This window comes from Chelonoidis abingdonii, chromosome 17 (assembly GCF_003597395.2).
Source record: "Chelonoidis abingdonii isolate Lonesome George chromosome 17, CheloAbing_2.0, whole genome shotgun sequence".
NCBI lineage: Eukaryota > Metazoa > Chordata > Testudines > Testudinidae > Chelonoidis > Chelonoidis abingdonii.
This window is the reverse complement of record NC_133785.1, coordinates 11,778,109-11,795,609: the sequence shown is the minus strand read 5'-3', so window position 1 is coordinate 11,795,609 and position 17,501 is coordinate 11,778,109. Positions and strand designations below refer to the sequence as shown.

Here is a 17,501-nt window from a genome sequence, read left to right as displayed (position 1 = left end):
TTCAAATTAGAAATAAGGAACAATTTTTTTTTAACAGTGAAGCTAATTAACCATTGACAGAAACTATCATAGGAAGTGGAGGAATTCTTCTTTTCTTGATGTTTTCAGATCAGGACTGGATGCCTTTCTGTTATTCACAAATTACTGTGCCCAATTCATGGGTAACAGAGTGGAACATAATGGCCTGTTTTATACAGGAGATCGGACTACATGATCTCTTCTGGCCTTAAACTCTATGGATCTATGAACATTTTAAAATTAAAGATGCTGTTCTGTAATGTGGAATTCATGAACTATGTTATAAGGATGGAGGAGCATTATATAGCCTGTACAGAGGGCCATCTGGGACAGACAGCCTGCTCATGCTAAAAATGGATCTGACTTCCATTTGCTGAAAAAATGCCATGCTAAATTCATAATTCAAAACCTCTTATGTGGCACGTAATAGTATATCTTTTTTATATGATTGATGATATTGGCAAGAACACAGGAAGGGCCATACTAGGTCAGACCAATGGTCTATCGAGCCCAGTATCCTGTCTTATGACAGTGACCAATGCCAGATGCTTCATAGGGAATGAACAGAACAGACAATTGAGCAAGTGATCCACCCTTGTCATTCACTTCCAGCTTCTGGCAAACAGAGGCTAGGGGTACCCGGAGCATGGGATTTCATCCCTGACCATCTTGGCTGATAGCCATCGATGGACCTATCCTCCATGAATTTATCTAAATCTTTTTTGAACCCTGTTAAACTTTTGGCCTTCACAACATCCCCTGGCAATGAGTTCCACAGGTTGACTGTGTTGTGTGAAGAAGTACTCTCTTTTGTTTGTTTTAAACCTTAATTTCATTGTGTGACCGCTGGTTCTTGTGTTATGAGAAGGAGTAAATAACACTTCCTTATTCACTTTTTCTGCACCAGTCATGATTTTATAGACCTCTATCATATTCCCTCTTAGTCATCTCTTTTCCAAGCTGAGCAGGCCCAGTCTTTTTAATCTCTCCTTGTATGGAAGCTATTCTATATCCTTAATCATTTTTGTTCCCCTTCTATGTACCTTTTCCAATTTCAATATATCTTTTTTGAGATGGGAGTGACTAGAACTGCATGCAGTATTCAAAGTGTGGGCTTACCATGGATTTATATAGTGGCATTATGATATTTTTCTGCCTTATTATCTACCCCTTTCCTAATGCTTCCTAACATTTCTGTTTGCTCTTTAGATTGCTGACGCACATTGAGCGGATGTTGTCAGAGGACTATCCACAGTGACTCCAAGATCTTTCTTGAGTGATAACGGGTAACTTGGATCCCATCATTTTGTATGTATAATTGGGATTGTTTTTCAATGCGCAATACTCTGCATTTACCAACATTGAATTGCATCTCCCATTTTGTTGCCATCACCTAGTTATCCCTAATAAAGAACTGATTTTTGTTTTGTTTTTAATTGTAAAGCAAGATGTGTCTCAAGTTACTGTCAGCCTTGCCTTCATGTTTTAAAGCACTTGAGGCTTTATTGACTAGATCTCTGGGTCTATCTACAGATCCTCACAACTTCTAAAATTTTCTTGTATTATGGTTCAGCATAGTCCCGGTGGTGTACTCAAAACAAATAATCATCTGATAAACTATTAACAAATAGTGATGTTCATTAAAAGATTCAATATGATGCAATGTGTAATAAATAGTATTTAACTACTTCTAGTTCCCTATTATACCCTGGGATAGATTTGTTCTGGAAGTTGTCTCCATTTCAAAAATTTCAAAGTTCTACTCAGCAATAGGGCAGAGACCATTCCAAAAAATTTCTTTCTGGGGTGTTAAACATCTACAACCACAGGATCACTGGTGACTGATTACACCAGCTTAAAAGTGATCTGTGAAGCAAAACCACACAAAGAACACTTCAGAGTTTTAAACTGGGAGGGGGAGAGGAGGGGAGGGTTCTTCTTGCTTTTTAAGATGTTCTAAAAACTAGAGGGCAGATTCTAAGCTGCAATGAAGTGGAGAGAGATGACAATTTACATCAGCTGAGAATCTGTCCCCAGGTCTTCACTTCTCTGTTTTGTGCCAGACAACCTTGGTAAGATCTTTGGAGGGCCTGACTAACAACCAGGTGGGAACAGAATGTGCGGGAAATGTTGAGTAAGACCATTTATGCAGAACAGGTGACTCCTAAAACATTTACATTAGGGCCACAGCAGGGCTGCCCGGGGGGGGGGCAGGGGCGGGGGGAGGCAAATGGGGCAATTTGCCCCAGGCCCCACAGGGGCCCCATGACCCTGGCCCGGTGGCAGTCCGGGTCTTCGGCGGCATTTCAGCAGCGGGGGGCCCTTCAGTGTTGCCAAAGACATGGAGTGACTGAAAGGCCCCCTTGCCGCCAAAATGCCGCTGAAGACCCGGACCGCTGCTGGGTGAGTACAAGCACTGTAGCTTCCCCGCTTTGTCCCAGGCCCCCTGAATCCTCTGGGCGCCCTGGGCCACAGTGACCTCCTGATTTTTTTTTTTTGATTTTTTTTTTAATTTCAGCTGTCTTAAACATTTTAATGAGAGATGTCCCAAAAATGTAATATTTGACTGTCAAATAGGGAAAAAGCACAGTGGCTAACACAAATATTTAGAGCAGTGGTTCTCAAACTTTAGTAACCCAATTTTGCCATGGATCCTCAAGACCCCCTGCTTGGCCCCAGGTCCCACCCTACTTCTTCCTGCCCCCACTTCACCTCTGCCCCTCCTATTCCCTGCCTTTTTCTGCTCTCTCCCCCAAGCACCCCCATCCTCCCCCTCCCTCCCAGCACCTCCTGCACATCAGGGACCAGCTGCTCCCAAGCCCATTCCAGCCCCTGCAACCCACTCCTGTTCCAGGGTCTGATCCCAGGCCTCAGGGGGGCGGTCCCAGCAGCTCTAGGTTCCTGCTCTCACCTCTCCCCATTCCCCAGATGCATGTGAATTTACATAGGGGTGGAGCTCCCTCAATCCTCCCCCTCTCCATTCACCTCCCCGCAGCTAAAAGGTTGCTAGTGTGCATTAATGTAGTCTTGTTTCAAACAGTACTACACTAATGTACACTAGGGAACTTTTAGTGTGTGCCAGCAGGGTCCACACAGGCCCATTATAGCACAACATGCTAGTGCACACTAGAATTTACGCTCATCTAGAGCGGATTAATGCAGAGTGTAGACAAGCCCTAAGTCATTGCACATTCACGATTTTATTGACCATCCAGACCTGGCTATTGGAGCAAGTAATTCTTTTTAAAGATAAATCATGACTTTGGGGCTTTTGTTTAGTAAATTTAGTGTTTGTGATAAGTTCTAGATTGACAGGCCTGAGCCACTGAAGTCCATTTATACCAAGTATGGCGGCAGAAGTCCAGAAGTTTCTATGCTGTCCTACCAATTTGCTTCAAATTTGATCTAAGGAAAGGTATTGAGAAGGTACAGTAGTTTGGATTTATGCACAGTCAGACCTTGGTGTGTCTGCTAACACTGGCAATTTTTGCCAGTTGAGATGATAGGTGTTCACTGCTGTGTATCATAAGCATGATCCACTGGGAAGCAGCCTGTCCTCCAAATAACAGTCACATGGCAACAGCTCAAGAAAAGGATGCTATGGGGATGCTTGTGTGACTATTCTTTGAATGGCACCACGTAAACTAGAATCTATTGATGAATCTATTTTTCATTCGCTTCTGTCCTTTCATTTTACATTTGATTATTCTGAAAATTAACATCTATGGATCAAAAATTAGGTCTGGGGGCCTCTGAAGTTAATTTCCACTGCCCAAGTTCTGGCACTTCCTTTTAATTTAATTATTATTATTTTAGTGTGGTTTATAAACTATCTGTGTAGGTCTCTTTTGAAAACTGCTGTGACAGCTGCTTTTAATGTGACCTTGATACAGGGTCTCACAAACTCCTTACCTTTTATTAGGAAAATACACCCACTAAAAATTAGGTCGACCTTGTATTTAAGAGAGAAACTATCAACATGAATGTCATGTTTTGTAAAGGGATGCTGCCAGACTGATGACAGCAAGCATTTATAAACTCTTCTGCTTCAAAATGCTTTACAAGCAATGAATGATTATTACTAATTTATTTAGGAGCCCCACTCATGAACCAGGATCCCATTGTTTTATGCATTGTACAAACACAGAACAAAAAAACATTAAAATATTCTTTTAGATGACTGAATCAGAAACTTGTAAAATTAAACTTTTTATACTCCACTTGGACAATGGGAATAGATTAATCACTTTTCCTTTTGTTTATAATTACCAGTCACTTATACTTTCTGGTTCTTGATTAGTCAGATGCTGCAGTATCTAAGTAGCAAATACTGTAGGAGAAAGTGAAATCCAAATAAACTATCTGCACCAAAATTCAGATTTTCTCTCTCTCTCTCTCTCTCTCTCTCACTTTTCATTTAAACAGTTCTGCTAATATCATTTAAAATTAAACCTAAATATTTGGCCCTCTGCTAAGTATCTTTAAATTCTTGTTTGTTTACGCATAACCACTTCTTCCGACTACTAACCCTGAAAGTTTGACAATTCAAACTTTGCTTCTCACCATTTTTTGTTTTCTGCACGTTACTCATTTTAGCTGGTAAGACTAGAATGAATAATTTCATTTGTTTTGTGTTAGTCTCTGGCTGGCATGAAACAAACACTGAAGGGGAATAATTACATTTAAATTGCCTTCATTGTAAAGGAAAAACTTGTATTCACTGGGATTTGTGAAGCTCTTTAAATAATGGGGCCTAAAAATACTGTTGTTTGTAAGTTCAGTAAGGAAAAAAAAAATGTCCAGGGCAAAGCACTCTAAATGTGTAATTTATTTGCATGTGATCTACTTTTCCTGTATTCAGAATACAATTTAGATTCCTAATTATTTAGGCTACGTGTGGTCTATGTGCTGGGTGATATTCCCCTACTCTCATCAAGTTAGTGCAAGTATAAATATCACTGTAGCTATGGCAGCACAAGTAGTGGCAGTGGAAGCAGGGGTGAGCTGTGCTGAGTATATATCCACCAGTTTCAGGCAGGATTGTTCTTGGCGTGCCTCAGCCGTTCCTCCATTGCCGCTCCCTGTGCTACCAAGGCTGCATGGCTGTTTATACTCGGACTAGCTCACTGAGAACTGGCCCAAGTATGTGTACACAGGCAGGAGAATCACATCCCAGCTCCTAGTGTAGACATAGCCTTTGACTGCAAGATCTTTGGGGCAGAGACCATCTTCTTGTTCTGTATGTACAGTACCTAGCACAATGGGATCGTGGTCCATGACTAGGGCCTATGATGCTAACTGTGGGGGCAAACTTACTCACACACGTTGTTTCCAGCTTTAGAGAGTGCATTTAGGCCAAACAAGGCCATCTTATTATTTATTTGCATTATAGCACCATTACAATGCAAATAAATAATAAGATGGCCTTGTTTGGCCTAAATGCACTCTCTAAAGCTGGTAACAATGTGTGTGAGTAAGTTTACCCCCACAGTTAGCATCATAGCCAAAGGGGCTAATCTCACAAGTAAGGTTATTCATCTTTGAAAGATCAGGGCTTACCATATTGCATACTCAAATGTTATTGCAGAGCCTTTGTCCTCTGTTTCCTGACATTACTCACCCATCGTTATTCATCCTTCCATGCTCAAGAGGTATGGGTGGCGGCGGGGAAATCATTTGGTTAATAAACCAAGAGAGGACACGTGCTTCATTGTGTTAGCCTAGCGCAAAGAGCCACCCATGAAGTCCTCCTAAAGCACTGGCTTCTTGTTTCTCCAAGTTACACATTCTCTACTCTGCCACTTGGTGGAGTTTAGTGATTTAGGCTCCGATGAATGTTCTTTTTCAAACTGGTGTATGGATTCTACTTGTAAAATGATAGATTGTCCCTTAACCTGAGAACAAAGAAACAAACCTGGCATGTTACCGTAACGCGAGAACTAAGGAAAAGACACATCAAAGATTCAAAAACAAGAGTTTACTTCAAACTAGGCCTGAGGAAGAAGGTGTCAGATCCCAAATATTAACATAATCCCTCCCTCGGAAAGTAAAGAAATAAACAGTATGTGCTCATTTTTTAAATAAGTGATGTTCTGAGATTAATATCTTAATATTTGTCAGATCGTCAGATGGGAGGCGTTATAGCAGTTCAAAGTATTATGTTTCATCCTGCAGATTGGAATTAATTTTAGCAAGGAAGAACTTTTTTCTTTTGTTGAATCCTGTATTATAGATTTTGCTCTATATTACTCAAACTTTGTGAGGGATTTGTTATGCTGTTTTTCCTCTAAGTAAAACTTTCTCCTCCCTACCCCAAACCAAATAATTAAATAATGAACAGCTAGACTCAAGCTCCTCATTTATTTGACAATCAAATCCTGATCCTGCTGCCATTGAAATCAATAGCAAGTGACTTCAGAGACAGGTGAATCAGGTCCCAGGCTAGATACATTTTCATCTGGGAAACTTGAACTCAGAGCCTTTTTCTAAGATCAAGCCTTGTATACTATTCTGACCCTGCGTACCCTCTACAGCAGGGGTGGCCAGCCTAAGCCTGAGAAGGAGCCAGAATTTATCAATGTACATTGCCAAAGAGCCACAGTAATACGTCAGCAGCCCCTTGTCAGCTCCCCCGCCCCCACTCCCAGCACCTCCCATCCACCAGCAGCCCCGCTGATCAGCGCCTCCCCCTCCCTCCTCACACCTCCTGATCAGCTGTTTTCTGATGCGCAGGAGGCTCCACCGGGGAGGAGAAGAGCGAGGGCATGGCAGGCTCGGGGGAAGGGGTGGAGTGGAGGCAGGACCTGTGGCAACGCCAGAGGTTGAGCAGTGAGCACCCCCCCGGCGCATTGGAAAGTTGGCGCCTGTAGTTCCAGCCCCGGAGTCGGTGCCTATACAAGGAGCTGCATATTAACTTCTGAAGAGCCGCATGTGGCTCCGGAGCCACAGGTTGGCCACCCCTGCTCTACACTTTGTGTAATGCAGACTAATTGCTCTACAGATCTCATTAACTCCTGAGCTCTGTAGCGCTCATTAATTTCTGGTTTCTAATGCCTACCTAAGACTTTTTTTATTGTGCTAAATCAATAAACAAATGAACATCAGCTGAGTTCTAACTGATCTAAAGAGGCTTGACCCCTGAAACTTGGTCTCCTGCAGTCTGCAGGTACTTTGTAGTGTGTTAATGTCTCATTGATAATCGATGGCCAGTAGTGATGATCCTCTGAACTCATGCCTGATGCAGTATGCCATCTGCACCTATGTCTTCTCAGCACATTCCTAGAGAAAGAGGGGTTTCTATGTGCAGCTGTCTGTCCCAATGGTCAAATGGAGGTAGAAGGGAAACAAACTGGAAAACATTCTGCAAGCAGTTGTGTGTGGGTGCAGGTATCTCTCCTACATACAGCTCATGGCAGAGTCAAGGACTTATCAGGCTTCTTCTTAAAAAGCAGAAGCAGAAGCTTTGCAATTTATTTTTCAATTACGTGTTTCCCAAATAATTTTTAGTCCCTTCCTACCATGGAACTTATGATACTGGAAGTAAATGAGATACCTTTACATGACAGTGTGTGTTTGCCACATGCTAAAAATGGATGTTACATATTTTAAAGAATATCCAGACCTAGCTACCGGTATCTGCAACACATTGGCATCAATTCCCAGTCTTTTCATACTTGAAATTATTGCGAGAAAAAAATAAAGCATTCATCACTTGTCCAGAAGCATTACTATGGCATTTGACACTTTCTTCTGACGTACGTGAGAGGGAGTCATTAGAGACACGCATATGATCTTATGAAGCAGTGGTTTGTAGAAATATAAATAACTGCACATAAATGTTGAGACGTGCACATTAACCGTCTTGTATAATTCAAGTTTCTCGCTCATTTCTTGCAGTGATAGAACTCTTTCATCTAGGTGATGTGCTACATAAGTGTCTTCCACAAATTCAGATTCACAATGGTAAAACTGCATGGCAGAAGAGTGTTCTATGGAGATAAGATGATGTGACAGACTGTGATAAACTGGGATTTTACCATGCCACAGCTGCATTCAGCACTGAAAAGACAAAGGCCATGTACTTCAATCATCATGAGGATGCTGAAACTCCATTTTTACTTTGTTTCTGAATGCTTAACTTGGCTCAGTATCTCAACGAGTTTCTGGGGTGTGAGGTCTCTGTGTCAGGAAGTGATGCTACTGTGTGTATCCTCAGCACAAACAGAAGAGTTAAAGATGAAACTTTAATTATGAGTCTAGATCTTCAAAAAGTGTAGTGCTTACATTTCATTTGTTTTTGTTTTCGGTTTGTGCCACGGTATGTTTTTACTTCACTGTTTGCCTGTGAATGCGTGTTGTGTTTAGTTAACCACATATTGTTGCGGAAATGCCTGAATGTTAAGATCATAGATCATAATGGCATGTTTACAGTCACTGTACCCTAATAGATACTCTCTGTATAGCACACCCCTGGTTCCTTTTTCTTCCCAAAACAATGGAGTTTACTCATATGAATATTTATAATGGTAAAGGAATGTTTTTGTGGCACAGGTTTATACAGTCTCATCTCCTCTGTAAATCCTAAGAAAATACAATATCAATAGACTTAATACTATAAGCAATATTGTGTGGAGAAAATATAAGCTATTGCTAGTTTTTAATTAAATCTACACCTCTACCCTGATAGAATGCGACCCGATATAACACGAATTCGGATATAACACGGTAAAGCGGCAGGGAGTCCCAGGCCCTTTAAAGCACCACTCGAGCCCCGTTGCTTTACCGCGTTATATCTGAATTCATGTGGAGCCCCGGGCCCTTTAATTCATCACCCGAGCCCCGCTGCCAGAGCTCCGGCACTGATTTAAAGGGCTGGGGCTCTGGCTGCTGAGGGGAGCCCCAGGCCCTTTAAATCCCAACCCGAGCCCCACTACCAGAGCTTGGGCGGAGACTTAAAGGGCCCGGGGCTTCTCGCAGTGGCTGGAGCACTGGGCCCTTTAAATCCCCACCTGAGTCTGGCTACCAGAGCCCCGGCGGGGATTTAAAGGGCCCAGGACTCCCCACAGCAGCTGGAGCACCAGGCCCTTTAAATCACAGCCGGGGAATCCAGTGCAGTCAGGCTTGGCATACTGAACCAAACCCAATATAACGCAGTCTCACCTATAAGGCAGTGAGATTTTTTGGCTCCCGAGGACCGTGTTATATTGGGGTAGAGGTATAGTAGAAATTATGCCTCATTTTCTATGCCTATCACAGGCAATGAAGAATGATGGCTAGTGCTATTATATTCCTAGACAAACCTGTCACTTTTGTTCCACAATGAACATCATTTCTTTAGGGCAGGTGGGCTTGGTGATAAAGTATAATTCATGGTCTAAAATAGAAGAGGCTATTTCCCTGCTCAAAACAATATAAACATATTCTGAGAGTCTCAAGTAACATAAAGAAGGGTCAAACACTTGCCCACATGTGAATTTTGCCATTGAGTTCAATTGTATTATTTATCATAGCTGTGCAGGGTTATAATAGACTGGAAAAGGAAAAGATGGATGTTTTTTTTTAACCAGGAACTTTAAAAATGGCTCTTTCACGTAATTTTCCATGATAATAAATTATCATAGTTGCATGGGGGTTGAAATGGTAGGTATTCTTTCAAGCCATTTTATCCTGTACCAAAGTGATGAGAGAGACAAGGCGGTGAGGTGAGGTGGACCAACTTCTGTTGGGAAGAGAAACAAGGTTTTGAGCTTATTAGACAGAAATTGGTCCAATAAAAGATATTATCTCACCCATTTGGTCGCTATAATATCCTGGGACTGATACAGCTATAACAACAGTGCATATACCACAGTGCATGTGTAAGTGAAACTTATTTCTGGACTCTGCTAGGAAGACAGGCCCTGCTCCTGCAGCTGGAACCAAACAGGCAGATGCTTATGTCCACATATAGCCCTATTGAAGTCAGTTTGGTAACCCATTTGGGTTCAATTGCAGGATCGGGACCACAAAGTCTTTCAACTGGAAATGAAGGCAGATAAATAACTAAATACAAACTTTAAAGCTATCAATTATAGGATAACTTAATCAAGGAGCAGATTTGGCAGAAAGAAAGGTGGTGGTACTCTTCTAAGCTCCGTCTTACAAGGTAAGCTCTGCATAGGTAAGTTGGCAATATGAGATCTCACTCATTGTAGAGTGTGCAGATATTCAGTATATGATCATGTTCATTGTTTGGCTCTACAGAGCTCCTTCAACTATGCTCTCCTTCAGTGGGGGTTGAATACAGCTTCCTTGGGACAGGCTGCTTCTTTTATAGTGGGGGAAAAATAAGTTGTGGTATCTCCCAAAAGCCACCCATGTGTTCTGCAACTATCTTCCTATCCACTTGGCTCCTGCAAATTCAACAGAGCAGTTCCTTTAATGAGGATTCTCCACTGAAGTTCCAGACTGTCTGGGGAGCAATGGAAAGTCCTTCTACATCTTACATTTACTCTCAGATCTGGAAGATCTTCATGGTCTGGTGTGGCACCAGGAGTATTACTGTCTTATCTTGGTCACCCTAGTATGCTCTACATTTCTTTGTCCCTGTTCAAGAAGAGTCTCAAAGGCGAATGATTCATCGAGCAATCCCTCAGCAGGACTTGATCCTCCTCTCCCAGTTTCTGATGTATCCCTAATTTGAGCCTTTCTGGTAGACTTCTTTCCTTTAAGATGGCCCTACTTATTGCAGTGACCTAAGCCAAATGAGTGAGTAAATCAAATTCTCATAATCTCTCTCCCTTTTTCTTCTCTCTTTACAGAAGGGCATTTTTGTTGTTTTGGCTTTCTCCAGAACTTGTTCCCAAGTGGATAGTCAATTTTGCCTGAACAATTTAGTCTTAGCACTTCCTTTCTCTATCCAAATCTGGTATTTTCCCCATCACACAATGCAAGAGGCTGCATTTGGTGCATGTAAGCAGGTTCTCAAGTTTTATCATCCCTGTTCTCAGAATGTCCAAAAATTAAGGCAACTGTTTGCTTGCTTTGAGGGTTACAAGAACAAGTTGCTGTTGCTTGCTGGGTCACAGGGTTTGATCAGTCTGGTAGTCTGTCAGATCCTATTTGGCTAGAGAAGCTGCCCCTTTATAGACTGCATGCTAAGGCACTAATTTCCAAGGTGTGTAAAGCAGTGACCATGATCATCTCTTCACTCTTTTTTATGTCACTATCATCTGGGCCTCTCTGCTTCTCAGGGTACCTTCTTTGGCTGCAGGTTCTTGTCAGCAGCAGAATTTGGCAGTTTTGCCTCCCAGGATTACTCTTTGCTAATAAACTGTCTGTCCTTTTAATCCACTGTTGTAGGAGGAAAGAAAAAAGTATGAACAACAAGAGAAAATTTACTTATCGGTGTTTGTCTCACTCGCTCTTCTACCCTACATCCTACCATCCTCTGTGTGCTGCTGCTTATTTTATTTTCTTGTAGGCTGTTTCTTTCTATATTTCTCTAGCTGGAGAGATTGTTCTTGGTCAATCTTCTAATACCAGCAATAGGGTTTCAGATCTTTTCACACTCTTTGCTTCTCTAGTGGTAGCATTATAATACTGTCTGTTCTATAATCTGCTGTCCGTAGAGAAGAGATTGTGACATACAGAATTACCAGTATTTTTTCCTTTTATTATATACATTTGCAAACTTCCAGTTGTAACAGTTTTAAATCCATCTGTTTTCATATAAAATATTACATTTTTTATAATCTTTGTCTTTTAATTATCTGTGATTTCCTAGGTAACCAGGTTCTTCATATTCTGAAATAACACCCGCAGGAGACTTGTTGCTGAACCTTCTTTCTTCTTAGGTTTTTTTTTTTAAACTTAATTGCTTTGTTTGTGTGTTAGTGGGATCTGAAAGCTTGACAATGCTGGAGCTTGAAATCCTTTTGTTTGCTTACAGAACAGCACCACCACAGCTACTGCTCATGCAAGCTTTGCTATTGGCTGTGTTTGTGTCTCAAACCTGACTTAAACGGACCTCTGCCAGAGGGGAGAGGAGTTTAGACTTCAGCTCTTGTTCAGGGCTTTGTATTTCTCCTGCCATTACCACTGTCAGGAGTAGTGACCTTGTGATGTGGACATTATTCATGAGGACTGAGAACACCAACTTAGTTTACAGTTGCTTCTGACTTGCCAACAGCATGTAGAGATTTCAGTCATTTTTGATGTGGGGAATTCAAACTAGCAGCTTTGAGCAGAAAGGCTCTCTATCCCATTATCTATCCCTTCCATGAACTCTCATTTTATTCCTAATTCTTTTTTAGACTTGATGTAGTTCAAATAATGGTAAATAGACCTGGAGGCATGTTATGGTCTCTCTTCTATGCCTCAATTATACACCAGAGTGCAGGCCTGGGACGAATCAGCCTGTATAGCCCCCCCTTAACATTTTTTATATAGGTGAAATCTGGTGGGGGGAGGGGACACTAGTGCTGGGGGGTGAGAGACAATGCAGAGTCACAGAGTGGCACCTGTCCTAGGGGCAACGGGGTCCCCTGTGCTAGGGGTCCCAGAAAGGGGAGGGGTCTGGAGTGGAAGGGCAATGGATGGGGTGAGCCTGGCGCTGGCGTGTTCTGGCGACAATAGGTGGCTGGTGTGGCGGCGGGCGGGCTGGGTTACTGCTGGAGGCTGAGCCCGAGCCCCCAAAAGAAATGCAACACACGCTTCCTGTTGCTGAGTGCGGGCCTGACTTTGCTGCCAGCCTCAGGTCCCCTGCTAGCCACCTGGGCCGGCCTGGCCCCCTAACCCTATCCTCTGGGCTGGCCTGACCCCCCAGACATCTCTATCCCCACTCTCCCTGAGCTGGCCTAGTGCCCCCTGCACAACACATGCTGAAGCATGGGGCTTGGAACAGTTGACACGATTTGCCATCCCATACCCAAAGGCTGGCTCTGGATATAGGGCCCCTTTCTTTGTGTTTATACAGGCCTGCCACTGTGGAGTCCTATTCTAGTGACTGGGGGCCTCATCTAAATAAAAATAATTGCTACTCTTCCAGCGAGAGGGGGAAGCCACCACTCTAGGCTGCAGGTGTTTGTAATTCTACCCTCATCCACACACACTGCAGTGCAATGTAATAAAAGTGCTCATCTGTTCTTCTACCCTCCCTTGCACTGCAGCCTCTTTTATTTCCATTATGCTGATTTTTTTATAGGGGGCACAGCAGTTCACGAGCTGATTCTTTGGTGGTTGGTTGGGTTTTTTAGGAGCAGGGGAAGTTGCAAGTGGTTTGAGACTTACATCTAACAGGCTCAGCCAGGAGAGAAAAAATTCATTGTCCCTAGACGGGGCCCGTGGGTGGTTGGGAGTATCATGCTGTGCACACGCTGCAGCAAGTCCCAGCTACCTCTAGGAGTAGGATGCTTCCTTGAATATGCTTTGATCTGCATTCTTCGAGCCTGCTTCCCTCTGCTCCCCCGCCCTCTTGGGCACGCCACCTGCTCCGGCACCCCCGAAGTTAATCCTCCATCCCTTTCCTCCGAATTATCCCTTTATACCCCCCACCTGCTCCTCAGCGTCCCCCGCATCCCCGCCGCCACACCCCCAAACTGATCCTCCCTGCCCCTGAACGCCCGACGTCCGCTCCCCCTACGCTCAGGATAAGGGCACCCGGCAGGGCCGCAGCTTCCCTGGGGGTCGCTTCTCCCCAGGCGGCTGGACACGTGTTGCTCGCGGCCGCCGCAAGAACCCGGGGTGAAGCCGGCTAGGGCCGGGCAAACGCACGCGCGGCCGCCCATTGTTCCCCGAGGCGGGTTTAGCCGGCGACCCACGCCCCCGCCCCTCCTCATTGGCTGGCGGAGGAGCCCGGGGCTCGGGCTGCTCAGCGGAGAGCCAGGCCCACTAACAAAAGCGCCGGGCGGCTGGGCTGGGGGTGGCCGCCTGCAGAGGGGAAGTGTTTGCTTCTGCAGTCGCTCAGGAGTGGAGGGGGCGTAGGCTGCTGAAGCGGCTCTGTACCACCCCAGGGATTGTTAGTGGGGATCGGGGGAGCAGGCCCCAGGCTGCTCTTGGCAGGTGGAGGGTCGAGGCAGTGGCTGCAGGGACGAGAGGGCTGCAGCGCCCAGGCTGCGAAGAGGCGACTGGCGGCGGTGCTAGGCTACTGGAGCCGGAGCCCTGCGGCCGGGCGCGCCTGGTCCCTTTCCATGGCTGCGAGGAGGGGCGGCCCCCCGTTGGCAGGTGAGTAGCTGGCTGTGCAGCGACTGGGCGGGTTGGGGCGGCAGCGACTGGGGGTTGCGCCCGCCCCGCAGGTGAGGCAGCAGCCCTATTGTGCAGGTGGGGCACCTGCAGTCGGCTGGCGCATTCGGCACGCGGGGAACGTGCGGACACAGCTTGCAAGCAGCAGCCGCCGCCTCCTGGTTAATGCCCCCCCCTTCCCGCTGCTGCAGATGCGGTGCTTGTGCTATGCGTGCCCCCCCCCCCAGGCGCAGGATTAATGGCACGAACCCCCGCGCCCCGACTGCTGCGGCAGTCGCGGCCTCTGTGGGCAGGGCTGGTGAGACTCTCGTGGGTTGGTTCGGCGGTATTGGCCTCTGCTCCAGCCCATCACCTTCTAGCTCCGTGGAGTCCCAATATGGCTTTGCGGCGAGGCGCTCTCTGCTTGCAGCATAGCTGATGAGTGAGCCACCGCGGGCGGGGGAGGGAAAGGGGGCAAGTCCGCGGAGGGGGGTGGGGGCGCGCGAGGGGAGCTGCGTGGGGGTGCAGTGCGCGTGGAGACCTAGGCGAGGAGGAGGAGGGGACGCGTGGCTGGGGAAAGGGGCCAGCCGGCTGGGAGGGCGGTGCTGCAGGCTGGGGGTGGAAGTGGGTAGCGGGAGAAGGAGGGTGCGCGCGTGGGGTGAGCAGGTTTCCCCAGAGTCGGCGCTCGCGGCGTGGGCTCGGGGCGCTGGTGGCCGCGGGCGCGTCAGTACGCTGCGCTCTGCCCCGCAGGTGACCGGGCCGGGGTCCCGCACGCGGACGGACCATGGTGACCTCCCCGCTCCGGGGACAGCGACGGCGGTGGCAGGAGCCGGAACCTCGGCGCTAATGGAAACTGGGTGCGCTGTCAGCTCGGCACCTCCGCGGGGGGGAGGCGGCGCGTCTCCAGCTGCTGCCCCGCCCCCGCCAGCGGACTGGACCGCGGCTGTCGGTGGGCTCGGCAGCCGGAGCAGGGCGGGCATGGAGACCGATGCGGTGCCCGAGAGGGGCCCGGCCTCTGGTCCCCCTCCCCGCGGGCCCGGCGCCAGGGAGCCCAGAGTCGGCCACCTGCGGTTCCTGCGGAGGAGCGTGGTGGACTCGGACCAGGAGGAGCCGCCTCTCGAGCTCTCCGAGGCCGAGCCGCGCAGGATCGTCCTGCTCTCCAAAACCAGGAGGATCATTGCGGAGAGGGCCAAAGAGCGGCACGGGGAGGCCGAGCTTGAGCCCCCTGCGGCCGAGCCCAAGGGTGCCGCCCCTGGGGTGCCGGCCGCGGCCGAGGGGCAGAAGGAGCCGGGCAGAGATGCCGAGAGGAAAGAGCCGTCGGACAAAGACCAGAGCAAGTCCAAGAAGGAGGAGCCCGAGGAGGAGGCCGACATGAAAGCCATCTCCACCTCCCCCGATGGCCGGTTCCTGAAGTTTGACATCGAGCTGGGCAGGGGATCCTTCAAAACGGTCTACAAGGGGCTGGACACGGAGACCTGGGTGGAGGTTGCTTGGTGTGAACTTCAGGTAAGCTGGGCTGGTCCTGGCCACCTCTCTGCTCTGAGCCGTCCTGGCAACTAAGGACACAGCCTGTGCCATCTACAGACCTGCAAAGGCAGCTTTTAGAGTCCCCATTGCTGATCCTCCTGCATCTAACTATAGCATGAGGTTTTCATTGGCTCAGAGTCTGCCACCTTATGTAGGCTTCTGCCTTAATCCCCTGAGCACTGGGCTTGATCACTGAAATTTCTGGCAGTGTAATGTGCTAAGGGTGAGACTGATGAGAAGATCAGGAGTTCTTCCCTTGACTGCCCAGAGATTGTCAGAAGAGGCTTCAGGGGGTAGTTTATATGTCACTCAAACTGACACTTGAGACATCTGTGACTTAATTTAGCGGGAGTCTAGCTGTACTTAAAAAATACATAAAAGATCTTAAAATACAATTGCAGAAAATAGATTTACTTCCTTTACAAATCTAAACACAGGGGGCTGGAGGTCTAGGGTCTCTTCCCACTGAAACCTCCTATTTTGAAAGGGTTATTAAGCTGTCACAAACTCATTCTGAATTGAAGCTTGGGAAGCACTTTCTAATCAAACATGGTTTATATATTTTTGGCCATATCTGAATTAGTCTTTCAGCAAAATCAAAAATTTGTGGATTCAGATGTCTTTTTAGAATAAATGCAACTGAAGTTCCCCGCCCCCCCCCCCCCCGAGTATCTCTCTCTTTTTTTTAAAGCCTTTGAGCCCTGTAGGGTGACACAGTCCTTTTGATTAGTTGTATTAATGTACTGAGACTCTTCAGTTTCTGGGCATGGACACTACATGTTTTTAGCTATTCCTGTAATTCTTTATATTTTTCATACAAACTTATATGCATCACAGACAATGTGGGTTATAGAAATTGCAACATGATGTACCTTGTTTCTTTATGAAGTCTTGGTATCTGTTTCCTGACTCCACCTAGGTTATTAACATATATTGACATGAGACCTAAGCTGTTGTGACTTTTTCGATCCTTAGGGTTTTTTTTCTTTTAGTAAGATCTTCTTTCTAGACTACCTCTTAAACTAGGTTGTGTTGTATAGATTTTGTTAGGGCACTGACATCTGTACCTCAAATTAAGCCGTGGCACTAATCCTGCATTCCTTGTGCACCTGAAACTAATCCTGAATACAGGATCCTGAATACAGGATCAATCCTCCTGCTATAATAATGTCTAAGTACAATTAGTAAAGGATAGAATGGAAGCCCTGGTTCTGAAAATCAGTGTAAACTCTACATCTGCGATAGGCAGACAAGTGGACATGCAGCCTTGCCACTTTGGTTGATTTTATTGTATGGTATCTTGTAATCCATTGCAACCCCATATTGTTTAATTAAAAGTGTAGGGAACATATCTCAATTTTTCATCTGAATTTCTCCTGTTAAGAGCCAGTGAAATAAAAGCAACTTGCTTTACTAGTATTGCTGGGTTTTTTTAAAGGGCTGCAGATCCAGTATAGTGGTATATTGCAGCAAGAGAAGTAGGAAAAAAGACAAGATAGAAGAGGTCCCAGTAGCATGTGGGAGACTGTACGAGAAACAGAGGAGAAGCTGCGTAATTGACAATTGGAGAATTTTTGTCAAGCTGTATGCTGCTGGGAGGAAAAAAGAGAGCATCATCCCAAGCCGGCTTTGTCATTCCAGTTTGGGTTAGGTTGGAGGGTGCAAAATATTAGCATGTGTAAGTTTTTTATTCTAATAGCTAAAGGTTCATTTAAAAATATTTTCTAGATGTTCTCTTTTAGTGAATGTTTGGATAT

General features: G+C 46.0%; 2 protein-coding genes across 3 annotated transcripts in view; one reads left to right on the top strand and one right to left on the bottom strand.

Annotated features, from left to right (window-relative positions):
• Nucleotides 1-17,501, bottom strand: part of PACS1 (phosphofurin acidic cluster sorting protein 1) — a 548,517-nt gene that overhangs the window by 186,728 nt on the left and 344,288 nt on the right. The gene's annotated exons all lie outside the window — the stretch shown is intronic.
• Nucleotides 14,144-17,501, top strand: part of WNK2 (WNK lysine deficient protein kinase 2) — a 173,462-nt gene continuing 170,104 nt past the window's right edge. Inside the window, 2 exon segments of the mRNA XM_075073367.1 lie at nucleotides 14,144-14,220; nucleotides 14,968-15,723. Coding sequence (XP_074929468.1) covers nucleotides 15,064-15,723 — 660 coding nt within the window. The 5' untranslated portion in view covers nucleotides 14,144-14,220; nucleotides 14,968-15,063.